Source organism: Cydia pomonella, chromosome 7 (assembly GCF_033807575.1).
Source record: "Cydia pomonella isolate Wapato2018A chromosome 7, ilCydPomo1, whole genome shotgun sequence".
NCBI lineage: Eukaryota > Metazoa > Arthropoda > Insecta > Lepidoptera > Tortricidae > Cydia > Cydia pomonella.
Window position 1 is genome coordinate 20,956,580 of NC_084709.1, and position 19,129 is coordinate 20,975,708.

The 19,129-nt window shown below is 36.9% G+C and overlaps 1 protein-coding gene across 1 annotated transcript in view; it reads left to right on the forward strand.

Moving 5' to 3' along the window:
• Positions 1 to 125: 125 nt before the first annotated feature.
• Positions 126 to 19,129, forward strand: part of LOC133520125 (2-oxoglutarate dehydrogenase complex component E1-like) — a 66,240-nt gene continuing 47,236 nt past the window's right edge. The window contains 5 exon segments of the mRNA XM_061854455.1: positions 126 to 275; positions 2,252 to 2,379; positions 13,591 to 13,725; positions 18,005 to 18,155; positions 18,491 to 18,558. Of these exon segments, the coding sequence (XP_061710439.1) occupies positions 2,293 to 2,379; positions 13,591 to 13,725; positions 18,005 to 18,155; positions 18,491 to 18,558 (441 nt within the window). The 5' untranslated portion in view covers positions 126 to 275; positions 2,252 to 2,292.

Sequence of the window (19,129 nt, forward strand, 5' to 3'; positions counted from 1 at the left end):
TCTAAATTGTGTGTTCATGTTTGAGAAATAAATTCACGAAAATATCTTTTTGGAAGTGTGTTGAAATGTAGTATTTAAAACGTCTATTATTTATACATTATAGTTAATTTAAAAATTAGATCTTATTTTGAACACGTGTAAAGCAGAAATTAAAAAACAAAACGAAAAATCGCAAGAAGTTGATTGAACGTAGTAATCTTATCTGTGGTTGTTCTTTAAAATCAAAAAATTGACTACGCTTGCTTTGCAAGATCTACTTTCGAATAGTGTCAAAGGTAAATATCGATAAAGATAAAAAATAAGTAAAAAAAACAAAACCACGTTTCAACAGTGCCATGCGGAGAAATATATTTTTTGTGTTAATTTGTGTGCCATAATTTCGTCGCAGACGAGCAGATTACATAACCTTGAATCACGGGACTTCAGTATTGATCACATTAATTTTATTTAAAATTTCATACAATTATAAACGGTTTACGGTTCATACCACATCAGGTACGTATTTTTAAAACATATTTCATAGTTACAGTATGTAATACATTTTATTTAAATTATCACGTATTCATTTCGGGTAAGTTTGAATCGGTTTTACGTATTTTGGCCAGATTTGTCAATAAAATGTTATCTGATAATAAATAATTCAACCCTTTACATTGTAATTAAGAGGAAAAGTAATTAAAGAGACTTATTTTAATATATGTAACTATCAAGGTTACTTTCTAAACTAAACAATATGTTATACATTCAAATGCAAATTTTGCCTTAAATATAAGATGTTAACAATCCAATGGAGCTCTGTATACTGTACTTGATAGTACTGTTGTAAGGCTGTTTCAATTTGAATATAATAAATGTGCAGATCTTATATCATGGGGGTTTCCCATGACCTCATGAGTCAACTAATGACCTAAAATAATGATACTTCTGTTATTTTATCCATATATCCTCTAGTTCTTTTCAAAATGTTGTCTATGGTCTTTACAATCAACAAAAACATATTTTTAATGTATTATTTGTAATTACTTAATTTAAACATTTAATTCTGGGGCACTTGTTTATCAATATTGTTATATCTATAGGCACTAAAATAATACATTCAACTTTCTTAATTTCAATGAGATCCTTGTAGGAATACAACTTTTTGTATATATTAAATGGTATTTATGTTTTATAAATCTGTTGTTATTAATTTTATACAAAACTTTTTGTTGATATATTTTTACATTTTTTATGAACACTCATGATAACAACATTATTTGAGAGCAAAGTAGCACTAAATTCCAATTTACTAATTAAAATAATAGCTCATTATTTATTTACCATCAAACTTTACTCTAATCATTTTCCCCTGCCCTTGAACTATATTTAGACTAAATTCACATAGACAACAGAAATAGTGGCTGCATATTTTGAGTCTGTGCCAAAATGAAATGTATAAAAATCAATGTCCATGCCCAATCTCAAATCCATCATTAATTAGTTTATTTAATATTGTTAATGTAATTAGAAACCTGATAGATATTTAGTTAGTGGTTATTACATAAACTTTAGACAGTTGCCAGTTTGGCATTGTAATCAAGGTGCCCTAAATACAGGTTTTATTATTACTTTTTCGTCTCACACTCTTTATTGATTTACCTTGACATTATTATGAGTAGGTACTTTTGTATCTTTATTGTTTAGTTCACACAGTAAAATGCATGTACAATCATATGTAATACACATTGTATGTTATTTTAATTCTTATGTGTGAGGGATAGAGTTGAAAATTGTATACTTATTTATGACTGGGATGTTTGATTTATTAGATTATTATTCAAGAAGAAAAATATTCAACACTTAGTGATATAGCAAGGAATTATGTTTTTCATGTATGCTGCATGTAAAGTGTTTTCTGCATAATTTTGCTTGTTTTTGCCAAAACAATCTTGTGAATAACTTTTAATAATGCATATTTGTAAAGCAATACTGTTTTTCAAGCCGGACCAAGTATGACATGGTAGCTAATTTGAACATGTTTGTGGTACAAATATGAATACCAATAAAGTTCTGACCTTAGGAAAATAAAGGCCCCCAGCACATGAAGCGGCAGTGTAAGCGTATCGTAAAGACGTTGCGAGTACGAGACGTGTAGAATTCTGGGCACTCTGTATTATCCTACACCTGTCGGAATGACGACAATAATCTCATACGCTATGCTACGACGAATTTTTTTTCACTGTTTTTAAATGTCCTATTCTTTTGTCTGCAGACCTGACACTTCACCAGTAAGGAGCCAGGCATAGCACAGCCATGCATCGAGCAAGGGTAGTTTTTAACATCTCCAACAAAGTTGGCAACACAGAGAGATTTGCATCATGGCTCCTCAACAAACCACAGGTAAGATTTTATTTAAATACTGTCTTTGCCCAGTTAACTGATTATTGTAAACATATGAGTTAGTATGAGAGACCTGACCAACTCACTTAAAGAGTTGATGTTACAGTAGGACTTTGTAACCCAGACGGGCAAAAAACCGGTTGTTGACGGAATACAGAGGTTTCCGGGTTATCTTCTGCAAAGGGTCTAGCCGCAATCCTATAGTGAAACTGCCCCTGGCTGAAATGTATACCTTTCTTATTAGAAGAGTTAATTGGTCTTATTATAAGATATCATTTTACAATATTTCAAGCCTGGAATCCCCTTGGTTTGGATAAAAAAACAAAAATATATAAAATCTTTTTTAATTTTTCTAAGCTAAACTAATGGTTAGATTTTTTGAATTTCGGATTATACATGGCACTAATAGCAATACATTTTCAAAAAAAAAAATCGAGGTTCTAACTTATTTACAAAGGCCTAAAAAAATATTTTTTTTTTATTAAATTTTTTTTTTTATTATTTACAAGAGGGTGACAACCTCAATTTTTAGGTATTTAATGCACAATACAATATTGTATGAAATATATTTTTTTCATAAAAATCCATTTGTGGCAACAAGGTAAAAATGCCCCTCTTTTCGCCATCATACTTTATGAAGCATCTATATACCTTCTTAGACATATGTCGAGAATGTATCTATATTTTATGATTAATGGTCGTAAGACGAATGGCCTGCATTAGTAAGACATTTTTATCTTGTTGCCACAGATGGATTTTTATGAAAAAAATATATTTCATACAATATTGTATTGTGCATTAAATACCTAAAAATTGGGGTTGTCACCCTCTTGTAAATAATTAAAAAAAAAATTTAAACAAAAAAAAAATATTTTTTTTAGGCCTTTGTAAATAAGTTAAATAAGTTAGATTGTTAACATGAAATGATGATCAAATCAAGGCCCTTGTTTTTACAAAATGTACAGGATGCCTCATCTCATGAGGTACTGTTTGGAATCACATCAGTGTTTGAAAATAAAACTACCACCAAGCCAACAGTAGTTTACCCAGCTAATGATCATCCAAGAGTGCCCTCTGTTGTTTAGCCCCTTAACGCATGTCATAAGAAATATTTTGTTTAAATTTGAACTTTAATAGCTGTCAATAGAGTTGAATATTATAACTGTCATGTATGGTTGCATATCCGGTAAAGGGGTAACCCTTTATTTTTGGCGGAGCACCTTGACTACTCAGTATCCGATGGCAATTATTGATGAAAGCCTCACTCGACTTTGCCCACTTCTGCTCAATATTGTAGTAGGCATAGGATGATCATGTGGGGTTTTCCAGTATGTTTGTTGAGATTTTTGTGAGAACCTTTACTGCTCTGCTTATGGCAACGCACATTATCCATGAAAACCTCACTCGACCATGCAAATTTCCGTTCAATATTGTAGTGTGGGATATTCAATAATCATGTGATGTGAGGTTCTCCAGTCCGCTATTATCTGGACTGTCTATTTACACAAATCATTATACGCCATTATTATAGCCCACACTTTACATAAACCTTATTGCAAAGGTATAAAGTCAAAAAATGGTCATTTAAGAGTATTAGTATTACTAGTAATACATCGTTATGTCAGCTCGTTCACATGATTCACGTTTTGAGATGGCTGTTTAATGACGTGGTTAATCCTACTGCTACATATACGTCAATTACGGAAAAAATGGTGGTTAGGTAAGTATTAGTTCATGGCTCTAAAATAGGTTTTATTTGGAGTATCCAAACTAAGATGTAAAATTATTGTTCACCTTACCCCCGGACCCGAACCCGGGTACGTCCTTAAACTACGTCCAAAAGAGAGGTATGGGCATTGTGAATTTCATCTCGCTTTGTGTGGTAGGGCACAGCCAGTGGATGTCATTCCAGATCTAGAGCAGAGCCCAACTGGGGAAGTACCTCCACCTTACAGAAAACAGCAGCCAAATAACACTATAGACCCTACTCATAGTGTTGTGTTCCTGTCGGTGAGTAAGGTTGCCAGAGCTCAACGAGGGGTGGCGAGGTTACGGTCGGCAACGCGCATGTAACTCCTCTGGAGTTGCAGGCGTACATAGGCTACGGAGACTGCTTACCATCAGGCGGGCCGTATGCTTGTTTGCTACCGACATAGTATAAAAAAAAAACCTTTACATTTTTATATGTGAAATATAGTTATTTCCGCTTCACCGCTTCAATGCCAATGTATACTTACAAGCATTTATGGATGTGCCAAAAATATGTATACACAACCTTAATAGATGGGCTATAAGGTCAAGAATACATATTTTTGGCACTTTGTTCGTATCTATTTATTTAGACTTGACTGTACCTGGCTACATAGGCAGGGTCACTACCCACTAGGCCTGATAATTCATAACATAAATCTTATTGCAAATGCATAAGATTCACCTATGGTCAGTTAAGGAAGTTGTTGTCAGTACTGTACAATACATCGTATTATTCGTATTTTACCGCGTCGTATATTTCAACTCGCATGTCCAATATATGTCGAGTTTCAACATGAGTGAATTCAGTGGTACAAAATGTTTCGTGACTATTTCAATTACATATTTACAATTTATCTGTCTGCAAAGATGTAGTTAAAAAAACGATTCCCGTCAGAAGGAAAAAACGATTACCCTTTGCGCCAAAATTTTATAAATTTGTAAAATATTGAGGCGCCAAGGGTAATAATCAGGGGTCGGACAAAAAGTGCCGATGACGTCAAACCACTTATGATGATTTCAAATAGTATTTTTGATTTTCATAAACAATTATCACTAATCATTTATCAACCTCTTTATTAAACGATATCGCCACTTGAAATGAGTAAGTACGTTTTTGACTGACACATTGTCAATCAGATGAACAATAAATTGACTTCGTTATTGTTTAGCTATTGTATCTTCACGATTATATTTAGCTAAAATTTATATTTACTAATGTATAAGAAAACGCTCTAAAATGTCACCTTTACTTGAATATTGTGGCAATCCCACAGACTTGTTCTAACTAATTTCAAATAATTATACCTTATGGTAACAAGTTTCGTGAAATTTATTTTATTCACTGCATCACCCTACCACCTGTATTATTAATTCCATGGATTTATTTACGATTATTTTGTTACTTCATTAATACTACTTTGCTACTACATGTCACACGGAAGTTTAAATACAAACTCAAACATCATCCTGTGTGCAAGATTACGTCATTTTTACGTCATCCGCACTTTTTGTCCGACCCCTGGTAATAATCGTCTAATAGGAAATTTGAATTTCGCGCCTTTTTCTACTGACAAAGTTGTTTGACCGGATATACATACATACAATCTTGTAGTTGAGAAACACAGACGACGGTGATTGATTAGATAAGATTTTCATTCGGTAATCAATTTGAATGATAAAAAGGTTATACATAGGTATGTCCTGAACGACATTGAAATCATGATGAACAATAGCGAAAGCAACATGATAATCCACTTTATTACACCATTTATCTACAGATTTGCTATTTTAGAGGTTAAGACAGTTAAAAGTAAAGTAACAAGAGATAAAAACAACTGGTTACCACGCCAACAACTCAGAATCCGGCAGTTAGCGTCTTAGATGGCCCGCTCTAAAGTTCAATAGAAATTGAACCTTCATTATTTGAACAGTCCTCGATTTATCTAGCATCCCATTATCAGACTGACATGATGTCCGTGGAACTTTTTGAAGCAAAAATAGCCATTTTGACAATAAATAACGTATATAAACAACAAATAATTTTTCTAATGGATTTCTGTGAGAAATCGGGTAACATACATAACGAAAAAAGATCCGGGTGAAATGATAACCTCATGGTTCTACTTGAAAAATAAACAAATGAAGCCAAGCAACAGTCTTATCAAGACTCCAGAGGTTTGTCTTCCCATAATCACCCTCTTATCTTGTCTGCCATGGTTTTGTTTTGAAGTCTATGTTATGATCGTGGCCTGTATCCGGACGAGCCTCCAGCGCGATAGCGACATGATAACGTTTAGCACTTATCTGACAGCCGGCAAAGTCCGCGACATATCAATCTTGGCTTTATCTATTTTGCCACTCCTTAATAACATATGAGCTGTATGCATGATAATGATGACTGGTTTAAATTTTTAATGATGCCATAGCTTGTGTTTTTGATGGAGTGAAATCAGTCGAACTGATAAAGGAGACCATGGAATGATGTGTTAAGTCTCATTTCTGGATCAAGAATTTGCATGAGATCAACTAAGATCTCATGCAAATATCGCAAAAAAAACCGCCCGCGTGACGGATATATAAAGTATGCCAAAAAATCACAAATAATCCGTAGTATAACCTGCGAGGATATTACCGTATTTGTTGCGGTTCTTGAGATATTTTGATATTTTGTTCCGGCTCCACACATTTTTTTGAAAAAAAAAAAATCATTACTGTACTATTTCCAACTCAAATCGGCTGACACTTATAACTTAGCATAAACGTACTGGGCAAAACCCATTTCCATCATAAAAATCTTATAACTCTACTATTTTCAACTCAAATCGTCTTAAACTTATAACTTAGCATAACCACACTGAGCAAAACCAATTTCAAGCAAAAAAAATCTTAAATTGTTGACATTGGTTTTTGTGCTTTTTCCATAGAAACAATTAATGATTTAAAAAAAATACCGCACCCGAGTCGGATATATGTAGTATGCCAAAAAATCACAAATAATTCGTAGTAAAACCACCTGCCAGGATATTACGGTTTGTTTAGCAGTTCTTGAGTAATAATCAGGGGTCGGACAAAAAGTGCGGATGACGTAAAAATTACGTAATCTTGCACACAGGATGATGTTTGAGTTTGTATTTAAACTTCCGTGTGACATGTAGTAACTAGTAACAAAGTAGTATTAATGAAGTAACAAAATAATCGTAAATAAATCCATGGAATTAATAATACATTTATGCATTTTTTTATGAAATTACGGAAGTTTTCATTTTGTAGTTGCACCCAGGGTATGTTTGCTGCTGTTATAAAATTTGTAAGGTTCATATTAAATTCACTTTGCCCTTTTTTTTCTACGTTTCCGACATGTTTGGTTGTCTCCAAATGTCTTTTAATATTGCTTACCTTCGTTGGTATATCTTGATTACAGCAAGAGCAGTAAACGTGTTTCTCACGTACCTCCAAAAACGGAAAATTGCCACAATATTCGAGTAAAGATGACATTTTAGAGCGTTTTCTTATACATTAGGAAATATAAATTTTAGCTAAATATAATCGTGAAGATACAATAGCTAAACAATAACGAAGTCAATTTATTGTTCATCTAATTGACAATGTGTCAGTCAAAAACGTACTTACTCATTTCAAGTGGCGATATCGTTTAATAAAGAGGTTGATAAATGATAAGTGATAATTGTTTATGAAAATCAAAAATACTATTTGAAATCATCCTATGAGTGGTTTGACGTCATCCGCACTTTTTGTCCGACCCCTGGTAATAATGATTTCTTGTTCCTGCTCCATACATTTTTGAAAAAAATTCGTAACTTGACAAGTTTTATTCCAAATCGTCTAAAATTCATAGGTTACCATAACAATGCTGGGCAAAACCTATTTCAATCAATAAAACATAAAAATAACAACTTCGGTTTCTATGTCAATGAGAACCGAATTTCAGTGCGCCGTGTAATAGCGGCTTTATAAGTTATTTTTAACAAACTTCAATATTTCATGTAATGTTTGTTCTTTTATTTGATAAATAATGTTAATAAATAAATAAAATAATAAATGTCGAGTTCGACATTGGCATTGAGCTGTTTATGCGTTGAAAATGCCCAATAGAAACCGTAACGTGAAGAACCACTGAAGTGTAAAGCCAATTTATAGTGAAGTGAATATAAACGTCAAGTAAATATCCCTATTATACAATTGAATACATTTGTGGTTAGGCCATTTCGTTCAGACCTTCTACTAACGTCCCATTATAAGAACTAACGCTTTGCGTTGTAAGCTATAAAAAAATGCGGAACCTTATCTTCTAATAGCGAGCGCATTGAAGTGACTGCCGCCTTGTGGCCTACATCGGAAACTTGAACTTGACATTGTTAATTCAAGCCAATAACTAGTGCAGCCTTCTTAGAGCACGCTCTCTTTCGCGTTGGAGGGGCTGCCATCTTGTGGCCTAAATCGGAAACTTAAACTTCAAATTGTCATTTTATGGGAATAGGCAGTGCCATGTGCATCCTCCTACAATTCTCGCTCACTAGTGCGTGAAAGGGGATGCTACCTTGTGGCCTAAATTGGAAATTTAAAGTGACATTGACACCACACCAATAAATATAGGGTTGCCATACGTCCCGTATATACAGGACTGTCACCGTATTGAAGGAGCCCGTCCCGTATCTGAACCTGTCCCGTTTTGTCCCGTATATCGATACCGCTGTAGAATCCCTAGAGAAATGGTCACAATCATATCTGTATTATGGCAACTCTACTAATAAACAGGAGGCTCTTGTGCTGTATATAGGGGACATACAGTTCATCCACGCTCCTTGTTTGAAATATATCGTACATATCGGTTCATACCGATGAATAAAGAAATAATTATACCCATGATGCGAAGCGGTGGTGGCCGAGTGGATATGACGTCCGACTTTCAATCCGGAGGTCGCGGGTTCAAATCCTGGCTCGTACCAATGAGTTTTTCGGAACTTATGTACGAAATATCATTTGATATTTACCACTAGCTATTTGGTGAAGGAAAACATCGTGAGGAAACCTGCATGCATCTGCAAAGAAATTCAAAGGTGTATGTGAAGTCCCCAATCCGCATTGGGCTAGCGTGGGGACTATAGCCCGAGCCCTCTCGCGCATGAGAGGAGGCCTGTGCCCAGCAGTGGGACGTATATAGGCTGAATTATTATTATATTACTATCTATTTTATAGGCACTTAGTGGTGGCAATACCACCTTGTGATCTAAATTGGAAACTTAAACTTTACATTGACACCTTCCAATAAACAGGGGTCTCTTTGAGTGCCCCATACAGTTTGTGCACGCCCCCTATTTAATTAACATTTAAATAGGTGTGCCGTATAACTATATAAACGGTATAATTATCACTACACGATAGGTATTTATAATAATTACTGTGAGGAATATTCAAGATGGCGGCTTTAGAAATGCTTTGCCATACGTTACCATTATTATGCTAATACTAGTCTACTATGTAAAAATGTAAAACAGTTATATATGATAATCATAAGTCACATTCAGCAATTATGCGGAAATATGACTAGGTACTAACAGCAACACTTAAGACAGGGCGTAAAGCCAGGGAATTAAAAGGAAACAAAATATATGCGCAAAACTTAGACGGAAGATATATTATGGCTGCCGCGAAGGTTTTGTCTTTTATCTCAATAACTCTGAAACTTCTGTTTAAAATATTGCTTGTCAAATCACTCGACTTTAACGCTAGCTAGCTATTTTATACTAAATTATACTGCTACGGTGTGCAGGGTAATGATATAAAATTGAAAATTATTGAAAATTAGATATGTTTTGGTGATTTTTTTTCTATTGAGCCAACCTTTTAAGGCTTTGGTTGGAGTCTGCCCTTGAAAATATAGTCTAGTTTCCGATAGTATTTATACCCAACCTATTATTATACTAACCTATATAGATAGTATTTATACTAACCTGTAACGGAAACCTCCGCTAACGCTCGGTCATTTAAACTTTGCCCTTAAGTACGGTCACCATCAGATTTATGGAAGCGGCTAAGGTGATCAAAAATATCTGAACGTGAACTGACGTCTTGACAATAGAGGCTTTGTTCAGTTATTGTGAACACCTTTGCCGCTCAAATATGTCAGTGGCGACTATATCCGATGTTGCTTATGTCCATGGGCGGCGATGACTGCTTCCCATCAAGCGGCTCGTCTGCTTGTTTGCTGCCTATTACACAAAAAAAAACATCTTACGTAAGAAAACTCCTAAGACTGTTTTGGAAGTGTTTAACCGAAATACTTTCACTGCAGATCACAGGCTTCCTCTAAGGTTCTCCTCCGTAAGGACGGAGGAATGACTGAAACGGGGCTAGAGACCCTTAAAGTTATGTGTACAACACACTTCCCAGGCTCGATAATACATCAGGGCGTAACGGACGATGTAGCAATCAGTGCAATGGAACAATCCAGTAGCACAACCAGGTACAACTGGGACACGTCTAAAAAAGTAGTAGATCACAATAAGATACAATGGGCACTATCAACATTTCAGCCATACAAAGCCCCGGGGCCAGATGGAATCTACCCCATACTACTACAAGAGGGTGCCAATGTACTAATACCACACTTAGGTAGACTGTACAGAGCGTGCATAGCCTTTGGACACGTGCCACGTGTCTGGAGGATGGTAAAAGTGACATACTTGCCTAAACCAGGCAAGGCAGATTACACAGAAGCCAAATCGTACAGGCCGATAAGTCTGTCATCATTTTTCCTTAAAACACTGGAGAAACTGGTAGACAGACACATAAGGGATGGTCCTCTTAAGAGACATCCACTACACCAATTGCAGTGTGCGTATCAGCCAGGTAAATCAACTGAAACAGCACTACACCTGGTGACAGCCAAAGCGGAACAGGCAATAGAAAATAAGGAACTATGCTTGGCCAGTTTTTCTAGACGTGGAGGGGGCTTTTGACCGCACCACGTATCAGGCAATCAATACCGCAGCATCTAAACACGGCATAGAACCGACAATCTGCAGATGGATCGGTACCATGCTAAATAGCCGACTAATGAAATCTTCCCTTATGGGAGACGAAATATTAGCAACGGCCACGAAGGGCTGCCCACAAGGTGGAGTTCTGTCACCGACTCTCTGGAGTCTGGTAGTGAACTCACTGGTGGAAGAACTTAACAAAGGCCCAACATACACGGTAGGGTATGCAGATGATTTAGTGATTCTTGTAAACGGGAAATTCCCGGGAACAGTATCAGGAATCATGAATACAGCACTGAAGCAAGTGGAGAGATGGTGCAACAGCCATCAACTCTCTATCAACCCAGGCAAAACAGTGGTAATACCGTTTACCAGGAAAAAGACCCTCAATGGCATGGAGCAACTGAAGCTTTATGGAAGGGTACTGGAAATGTCCGATGAAGTGAAATATCTAGGTGTAACACTAGATAAAGAACTGAACTGGAGGAAGCATGTCGAACTTACCACAACCAAGGCGCTGAGAGTGTTTGGAATGTGTAGAACGGCATATGGGAAAACATGGGGTTTAAACCCAAAGGTACTAAGATGGATCTATACCATGATGGTAAGACCTATCATTTTGTACGGATGTCTGGCATGGTGGACAAGGACACTAAAGAGCACATGCAGGGAGAACCTTATGAAAATACAGAGAACAGCATGCATGGCTATTACCGGGGCGTTTAGAACAACGCCAACAGCGGCGATGGAGGTACTGCTAGACCTCCCGCCGCTACATCTGGTGATACAATCTGAGGCGCGGAAATCGCTACACAGGCTGGCACTAACAGGCCTATGGAGCGATAGCAAGCCAAAGACTAAACACACAAACATGGAATGTGACAATTTCATGGAAAGGATAACGAATATGGGCTGCGATAAGATGCAACCCAAGTTTGTGTTCCGTAAGAATTTTGAAGTTAAAGTTCCAACAAGGGCTGAATGGACCGAAGGTCTTCAAGCACCAAATTCGGATGAAAACGACATCATATGGTACACAGACGGGTCCAAGACAGTATCTGGTACGGGGGCAGGCATTTATGCAAATGACTTTAGTTGTAGCATAAGCATGGGTAATTACGCTACTGTCTTCCAAGCCGAGACGTACGCTATAATTGCCTGTGTGCATGAGAATATAGTTAGGCAAACCCAAGGGAAGAATATCTATATACTCAGTGACAGTCAGGCTGCACTCAAGGCGCTCAGGGCGCCCAGAGTGGACTCTAGACTGGTGTACAATGGTGTCCAAGCTCTGAACGAGCTTGGAAGACAAAATAGAGTGCAACTGGTATGGATTCCAGGGCACGAGGGATTCATAGGCAATGAAAATGCAGATGAACTCGCCAGAGCCGGATCCGCAAATAACCACATAGGTCCGGAACCATTCGTGGGGCTCTCACAGGGAACCATTATAACGGCTATTAAAGACCACACTAGGACGAGACACCAAAAAGAATGGGACAGTCTGACGGGTCTAAAGCACTCAAAGCTCTTCATACAAGAAGTAGACTCCGGTTGGAGCAAAAAGCTATGGAAACTTAGCAGGAGACAACTCCAAATTATAACAGGGGTGTTTACGGGCCATTATGGGGTCAAAGGGGTTTTGGCCAGGATGGGACACTCTGACAATACCGATTGTCGAATGTGTGGTGAAGAGGAAGAGACAATAACACACCTAATGTGTGAATGTCACGCCCTCGCCAGACAAAGAATGAAAGACTTTGGATCAGGCTATCTGGAACCAAAGGAATTCAAAAGGCTACCCATAAGCACCATCATCCGACACATGGAAATGGTCAAAAAGGCTCTTGAGTAGCTAATGGGTCTTTCCTTAGGGGGCAACTACACAAAAGATCCCTATGGGTCGAAGTGTATCCGCAAGGGCCCCCGGTAATTAGAAGATAAGATAAGGTTCTCCTCAATGTTCGGTCTTGCGCTGCTCTCATCCGACATTTCGATTTGAACTAGGGCTATACCTAAGCACGAACCTCAAATATCGTAGTTATGTCTAATGTATATTCTCGTCTCTATCACTTTAATATGTCAGAGCAACAGAGAGGCAAATCCACGAAACTTCGTTTTTTTATATACTATGTCGGTGGCAAACAAGCATACGTCCCGCATCCGTAGCCTATGTACGCCTGCAACTCCGAAGGAGTTACATGCGCTTTGCCGACCCTAACACTCCGCACCCTCGTTGAGCTCTGGACTCTGGCACTACTCACCGGCAGGAACACACCACCTCCTTATTTCCTTGTTTTCGATGGATATTTATACACTTCGGTGGCTACTAGTAGACCCCTCAAGATTGTGTTCATATGATTCGTATTGACGAATCCAATGCTTCTGGGGCGTAAAGTGTAGTCTGCAATTGATGTTTTTAAAAGTAAACTTATTTAACATATCCTTTTGCCTCCAGACCGCCGCTGTGACAGTAAACGCCAACAGGCTGAAAAGTTCTACAGCGGCAGAGCCCTTCCTCAACGGGTCCAGCTCGGCGTACGTCGAGACCATGTACAACTCGTGGTTGTCTGACCCTAACTCCGTACATGCCGTAAGTATAGTATATTGGTACAGTACAATAATACAACACAGTAAACGCCAATAGACTGAAGAGTTCCACAGCAGCAGAGCCCTTTCTCAACGGATGCAGCTCGGCGTACGTCGAGATCATTTAGAACTCCTGGCTGTCTGACTCTAACTCTGTACACGCCGTAAGTACAGTATAGTAAACGCCAACAGACTGAAAAGTTCCACAGCGGCAGACCCCTTCCTCAACGGGTCCAGCTCGGCATACGTTGAGACCATGTACAACTCGTGGTTGTCTGACCCTAACTCCGTACATGCCGTAAGTATAGTATATTGGTACAGTACAATAATACAACACAGTAAACGCCAATAGACTGAAGAGTTCCACAGCAGCAGAGCCCTTTCTCAACGGATGCAGCTCGGCGTACGTCGAGATCATTTAGAACTCCTGGCTGTCTGACTCCAACTCTGTACACGCCGTAAGTACAGTATAGTAAAAGCCAACAGGCTGAAAAGTTCCACAGCGGCAGACCCCTTCCTCAACGGGTCCAGCTCGGCATACGTTGAGACCATGTACAACTCGTGGTTGTCTGACCCCAACTCCGTATATGCTGTAAGTCTGTACTTAGTACAGTACATTAGTACCGTACAAGTAGAGCCCTTCAACGGAGCCAGCTCGTCTCAGCGTACGTCGAGACGTGCCTTAAATATAAGCTCTTATTATCTTAACAATAAAGTTGGTTTTAGATAATATTAGCATTTTTAACCGACCTCCAAAAAGGAAGTTAAAAAGTATTTTTAGTTTAGCATTTCAAACGTTTTACTTTTTATCTAATACGCTTCGTAATTTCTCAGAATGTGGTCAACAGGAAAACCGTTCGTTTTTCCTTAATTGTAAAAGTCGCACAGCGCATCTACAAAACACATTAAATAAGAATAACTTAAATCAGTTCAATAATATTCCGAATGTAATCTAATCAGCATTCTATAGTAATGAAAACTAGCTAAACATTATCACAACAAGCATAGATTAACATCGGTTAGAACAAATCTGAATAATTTCACGCAATTTTCTCGGTAATTGATAATTAGCGCTCTCTGCGCTCTTTATTGGAATTTGGAAGTAGAAGCAAAACTCGAATATATTTTTCTTGCTCTTTGAACGATAGGTATTTCAATAAGATGTAGTAAATAATCCTTTTCATTTCTCATACTTTGAAAGGTCATTGTTGTTCTAAAAAGTCTGCAGAAAGTGAATACACTTCTGCACTAGAACATTTTAATTTCCAAGTTAAGAAATTGAAATTTGGTTTTAAATAGATTTGTTATACAATTTCTATTAACTAATTTAATAACGATACTTTTAACTAAATGGTTAATTGAAAGTACCTTCAAGAAATGCAATAAAAAAAATATACTTAGTCATGTGTTTTTTACTAACGTTTCCGAGAAAATACGATAGAAAAGGATCACTACATTTGTACATGCATAGGTCTATAATTGACCACTTAAGTATGTCTCAACACGTTATCATACATATTACGGTTTACGATTAAACGCGTCGCATACGACATTTTACTAATCAATCGGTTAAGTTGATAGAATACATGCTAACATGGACTTTATATCATTGTAGTAAGATTCATTATGGGCAGTTTGATATCTCATTGGCCACCGCTGACCTAGACGGACGCCAGACTATGATCTTATAGACTGTAACCTTGCATATTGATGACGGTCAAAAGTAAGCCTTATCGATTCATGATTTAGGGTTGATTATGTAATTGCATAGATAATTCGTAATTATTTATCGAATTCAAAACCGTAATTTAATAGCGAGAGGAAATTATACTTAAGTAATCAAAATATTATATAATTTGTTGCAACGCAATGTTGGAGAGTAAAATCTGCATTTGCACAACGTTATTTGTAATAGGTAGTTGTAATGTTTAACTGAAACATGATTTTTAATTAATTTATTACCATAATGGCGACTAAGGTTTTTTTTTTATATTTATTCATAAAACATAGTATTTTACATGTCAAAATTAGGTTGGTACATAAAACAATTTCTTTACAGAAAATTATGTGCCATAAGTTAAATAGGCGTTTAACAGGTATTATTTTCTAAGTATTAGGTACAAAAAAAAAACAGATTTAGTTTAACAAGGTTAAACAGGTTTAGTTACAAGTTCGAATTACATTCATTTAAATCAGCTCAGTGGTTTTGACTAATTCACTTTACAGACATACCCACAATGTGCGTTCCACATAGTCAGGTCATAAGTTCTGTCACAAAGGTTTTAACTGATAAAATGTAGCTTTTTATTTAAAAAAGTTAGCTACGATTTGAAACCTTGTTTTATACTGAACAAAACGTATTTTAAAATTTAGGCCGCGACTTTATTTACTACTTGTTTACTTTGGGATTGTCGTTAGACGCAAATACGTGGCTGGATTGTGGAAATTTATACTTCACAAAAGGGAGTAAAAATCAGGGGCACTTTAATAAAATACGATTACGATTGTTTATTTGTACTGTTAAACTAAATACACCAATAATCATCACATAAAGGATTTAATACAATAAATGCAGACATAACTTGGGAAACTTCACTACGGCCGCCATTGCCGAGATGCTCATCTGTCAGTCCTTGCCGCGATGCTCATCTGTCAGTCCTTGCTGCGATGCTCATCTGTCAGTCCTTGCCGCGATGCTCATCTGTCAGTCCTTGCCGCGATGCTCATCTGTCAGTCCTTGCCGCGCTATAGTGATGTGACCATATCCAATACCGATTTTAGGCTGCAATCGAGAAAGCCTCATCATCGGTTATCAGTATTAACCTACTTTATTAGAGGATAAGTTCGTCACCTGCATTTAGTACGCTGACAAGTCTGTACTTCAGCTAACACTCTTCAAATTTATGTTACTTTTCAGGTACACGCTTAGATTTGATTGCCATACAACAAGTACTTTTGGTATAACATGCATAGTAGCATTCTTGTCAGTCCAATTCACAGTATTCACACGAACTTTATTTGTATAAAAATAAAAGACCGAGAAGAAGAAGAAAGAAGAAGATAAAAAAGAAAAATAAATACCTAAATAGGGATCAATATACCTTGAACAATGAGCGTATTTTTCGACATGTTTTTTATAACTTTTTTCGATTATTACATAGAATAATGCAAAACGGAGTCAGCAAATTAAGATAAATGATATTGTAAGTAATACAGCGTTAAATATGCTTGTAAACTATGTATATGAATAATAAGGGATCTGTACCTATAGCTTTTTTATCAGTAAGAAGTTGTGACGGAATGACCTAACTAATCGTGAAAAAAGCAGACCCAACCTTGTAATCATGTCAATGTTAAATGTCATTTGATCCGCTCGGAAGCGTGCGCCGGCAATTCTCGAGTCACCACTAACTCGATCCAGTTTACACCAGCTTTTCAACTCAAACATTCTGGCCGGCATAACTTGACATTACATCCAATATATCTGCGGCTAGTCTGGGATCTGAGTTAGATTGGACGAGTTGAGACGTGCGGTATTGCAAAGAATAAAGTAGTTGCTTCTATAAGTAAATCCTGCGCAAGCCAAATTGTTGCAATATGTTACATTTTCTGAATGCCAGTGGGAACAAAGTCCATTTGATTTTACATACGATTACTTGATCTTATATTAGATTAGGTATGATTCGAAACTGCTTGTTGCTAGGCCTACTTGAGAATAATTTTAATTGTTCAACATTCTCGTTGCAAAAGCCACTTCTATTCTAGTAAATTGTAGACGCTCACGAGTATTCTTAAGCTTTCCTTTGGACAAATTTCGCAATAAAAATTTTTGGTTCTTCATGTTATGTTACTCGAAAAGTGTGTAAACATGCAGTATTTTACATTAAAAACTGTAACTTGAAAACGGTTGCAAATATTACTTTATGCTGTTATTTATAAACGTTTGTCAAAATTATCAAATCCAACATAGGTACCGTTAATAACAATTTGTCCCTTTCCGTCATTTTGACATGTCTGTTTCCTAAACGGGCGTTTGTCTAATGCCATAAACGCGATGCGTTTTCCGCGCACCCATTTTACATCAGATAATCTAACACTACATTGTATTACGCGGTATGCGCATTGTCATTTTTCCTACATTCCATTGATCGCATACGTGCATAAAAACAACCGCGCGCTTTATAAAGAAACAAAATTTAACGGAGGCTTGAAAGACGTTGTCAAGTTTTATGAATAAAGGGGTTAGTTAAGATAGATGATCTAACTATTAACCTTTTCCACAGTCCTGGGACGCGTTTTTCCGCAACGCGACCGCGGGCGCAGCCCCGGGCGCCGCCTACACTTCACCACCTAACCTGGCGCCCTACAACAAAAACGAGATGCCCCTCAGTGCCCTAGTGCCTGCGTCCGGCGGCATGCCTTCCATATCTGCTGGTAAGTTGTGTTGTAGTAATTTATGTAACTGCTATATAATAAAAGACATTAAAATACGAGTGTGGATTTATGAAACAAACGTAATGAGTTTCATAAAAGCTCACACGAGTGTTTTTATGCCTAATTATGTACTGTTAAATACATTGCTTTATTACACACACATTTTAAACTCTCTTTGATGTGTTCAGGAACCGCATGTTCAAGAAACGGTCACAGGAAGAATAGATTTAGATTTAGAAGTGATCTGATCTATATGATCTATTTGAACTTTCTGTACGGTTTAAAGTCTATGTAAAAATAGCTTGTTGAATTTTTACCTTTCTCGTTTCTCACAGGTTCCCCAATCAACGAAAAGATCATCGACGACCATCTGGCTGTCCAGGCAATCATCAGGAGTTACCAGGTGAAATATGTTCCATATACAACCTTATTACTATTATGGTTTATTTATTACTCATAAGTGTTATTATGGTTTGCACATTTTGTTTACACCTTTAGATCCACCCCTGTGGTTATCCATGCTAATGCCCCTAAATGTGGAAATACTCACTGATACACACTCATAGTAAAGAAAAAAAAAATATTTTTAAGTCTCAAACTTTAAACAGTAGGGATATAGGGCCGGTGTATAATCATAGTTATCTACATTATGATTCGATAATGCATGTTCTTATTGTCAAAGTTCGTTTCTTTCGAATACTCCTAAACATCACGAGTTTCATAGGAATTGGGTACGATCATAGTCAAAGAAATACAAAAAAACGAATTATTCTTTATTATATGCAATCAAGGCAATCAATCAATAATATAAAATATAGGCAAACAGGGGCCCATAGGCATATATTAAAACTAGTATACAGACTTGAACAGATTACAGATTATCTAAAACTAAAACACATGGCTACGCCCACGGTGTCAGGCCAAAGAGCGTTTGAAAACTTAAACTTTCTTATATACCAAATACTAAAATGACA